Consider the following 2442-nt stretch of genomic DNA (forward strand, 5'->3'; position numbering starts at 1 on the left):
CCCAACTGGTTCACAAAGAAATAGAAAATGCTTCTGATTAAGTTACCATTTTTGATCTTGAAGGGTTTTCCCAAAGCGATCAGAGTCTACACGAAGGCTGGTCTCTAAGCCCCGTGAGCCATCTTCACCCCCAGAACCACTCCCACCCCTCTGGCACCAATAACACAAGGATAACAGGAAACTTGAGCCCTTACCGGAGACATTTGATGACCATGTCCAAATCCACCAGGTAGGAGATGACATAGGGCTTGCCATTGTCCAGGGTCTCCAAAGCCTGGGCAAAGCAAAAGGAGGTCAGCACAGGGTTGGTGGCTCGGGGAGGAAGCAAAGCCAACGGGTTGACCAATGGCATTGAGACAGAGACTGGGAAGCTGTTAGGAGCCTGGATGAGAGGCACTTTTGTGCCGATGGATGTCCCTGGTCAATAGGTGTGCTGACTGCAGAGGTAGAACCCAAAGGCATCCACCCCCTGCCCCGTGATCAGAGATCCTGGAGACTACAAGGGAGAAGGCTGAGGACTGACTCACGGCCAGGTAGGTCCGGTCTCGTTCAATCAGATCGGCCAAGCGGTTCAGCAAACGACCCCTCTCAGACGCATCCATCCGACGCCAGGGTGAACCCAGCTGGAAGGCGGCCCGGGCAGCCTGCACTGCCTTGTCCACATCACCCTGGAAAAGATCCATGATGGCATTCCAAGCCTTCTGCTCCACAACTGCCTCCAAGTGCCGCCCATCCCACCGCCAAGCACCCCCCACCTCAGGCTTCAGGTCACACAGTAAGTAATCCCTCCTGCACGAATCTCTCAGAGGACCCTCCCCTTCCTGTTCCAGAGGGGTCCCACTTAGCAAGCTCAGTCTTCAGGAGCAACAGGGCGGACTAACACAACCTTCTTCTCCTATCCAGTGTTAAGGTGTGTGTGTGTGTGTGTGTGTGTATGTGTTTTCAAGAATCCCTTTCAATTTCTGTGTTTTCATTTCATTTCACAATTTCTCAGAGTCTTCAGGAGAGAGGCCCTCAGGGTCACTGCTGGGAAGCTGACCCTTTCTCCCTACTTCTAACAAAGGAAGCCAGCAGAACTCGCCATTCTCTATGCAAGGACAAAGACAGACATTTGCCAAGAAAGGCCAGTCTGAAAACCGATCTATCATTCCATGGGAGACAGTAAAATACACACAACTTAACTCGGGGAGACAGAAAAATACACACAACTTAACTCGGGGAGACAGTAAAATACACACAACTCAACTCGCATTTTTCCTCTAGGAGATGCCTATCAGGAGGCAGGAAGCACCGTTTCCATTACTATAAACACACCTCCCACTGGACAACCCTATAACCCTGAAACCATGCTCTCAGCAAAGGGAGAAAATTCTTCTGCGTGAATGCGAAGGGCCACCTTCACAGAGGGTCGAAAGCATTCTTGAATGGTTTCCTGTGCTTTCTCTACTAAAAATGAAAGACTTTTAGTAAAAGTATATGACACAAGAACTAATTTTTTAATTACCATGACCATGTATAATTCAAACAAGATTTTCAGACAGTCCCCAGGTTCCTGGCGTCTGAATTACAGACAATCCTAATTGCCCTTTACTGTGGGGCTTCCAATAGGTTCTGCCATAAACGGGAACAGACCTGAATTTGCACAAGCCGGGTGACTCGCATGGTAACCGAGTGGGAGCGCTTACTAGTCGAAGCCCTGGAACAGGAGACTCAGAAGAGCTGTGGCGAGCCCGTGGGAGCCTGATGCACGCACGCATGCAAGAGACTGGATTTCCACAGCCAGACTCACTCAAAGCAGCACGCTGGCCACCAACCTCGAGCAGAGTACAGATGCCGCCATCTTGGGCAAGGCTGTTTTGACATTGGTTCAAAGTCCTCCTAATCTCATGCTATGCAAATTTACCCTCACTTTGAACTGGACTGGACCAAGCCCCACTTCAAACTATTGCTTCAACCCTGTAGCTTCGCTTGCACAAGGGCAGTGTTTCCATCACTGAAAGGCTTGCAGCCTTTTCTTGCACTAAAGTCAGGCTAAGAGAACCAACCCTAAGCACCCTTCCAACTGACTTAAAGACACAGTTCGGGACAGATCCTGTTTGTCACCCAGCGACTGCTTATGTCACCAACCCCGCTCTCCCCCCAGCTAGATCTCAGAAGACCTACATTCTACTCAAGCAGACTTCTTCCATGACTTCTGTGTAGCTGTGCACCTACCCCCAGCTGACTTTCACGTTTCAGGACTGGAGAACAGAGAATGGGTTAGATGTTCGCTCACATTGACTCCCAAGTCTACAAGCCCACAACTGCATAGAAAGGACCCGAACCAGGGACAAGCTAGTAACTGTTCTACCTTTTCTATGGGGAACATCATCTGTGCATGCATGAACTCAGTTTTCAAATGGGTGAAAATGCACGTGATAAAGTCTCAAGCACACAGCAGAA

General features: G+C 49.8%; 1 protein-coding gene across 1 annotated transcript in view; it reads right to left on the minus strand.

Annotated features, from left to right (window-relative positions):
• The window catches only part of ALDH2 (aldehyde dehydrogenase 2 family member), a 19381-nt gene that overhangs the window by 14760 nt on the left and 2179 nt on the right, over nt 1-2442 (minus strand). Inside the window, exons 2-3 of the mRNA XM_045296713.1 lie at nt 528-668; nt 195-274 (exon numbers count right to left, since the gene is read on the minus strand). Of these exons, the coding sequence (XP_045152648.1) occupies nt 195-274; nt 528-602 (155 nt within the window). The 5' untranslated portion in view covers nt 603-668. The remainder of the gene's footprint in view (nt 1-194; nt 275-527; nt 669-2442) is intronic.

Source organism: Echinops telfairi, unplaced genomic scaffold, assembly GCF_000313985.2.
Source record: "Echinops telfairi isolate 266 unplaced genomic scaffold, ASM31398v2 ScPeMD7_7412;HRSCAF=8450, whole genome shotgun sequence".
In the NCBI taxonomy this organism is placed as follows: Eukaryota; Metazoa; Chordata; class Mammalia; order Afrosoricida; family Tenrecidae; genus Echinops; species Echinops telfairi.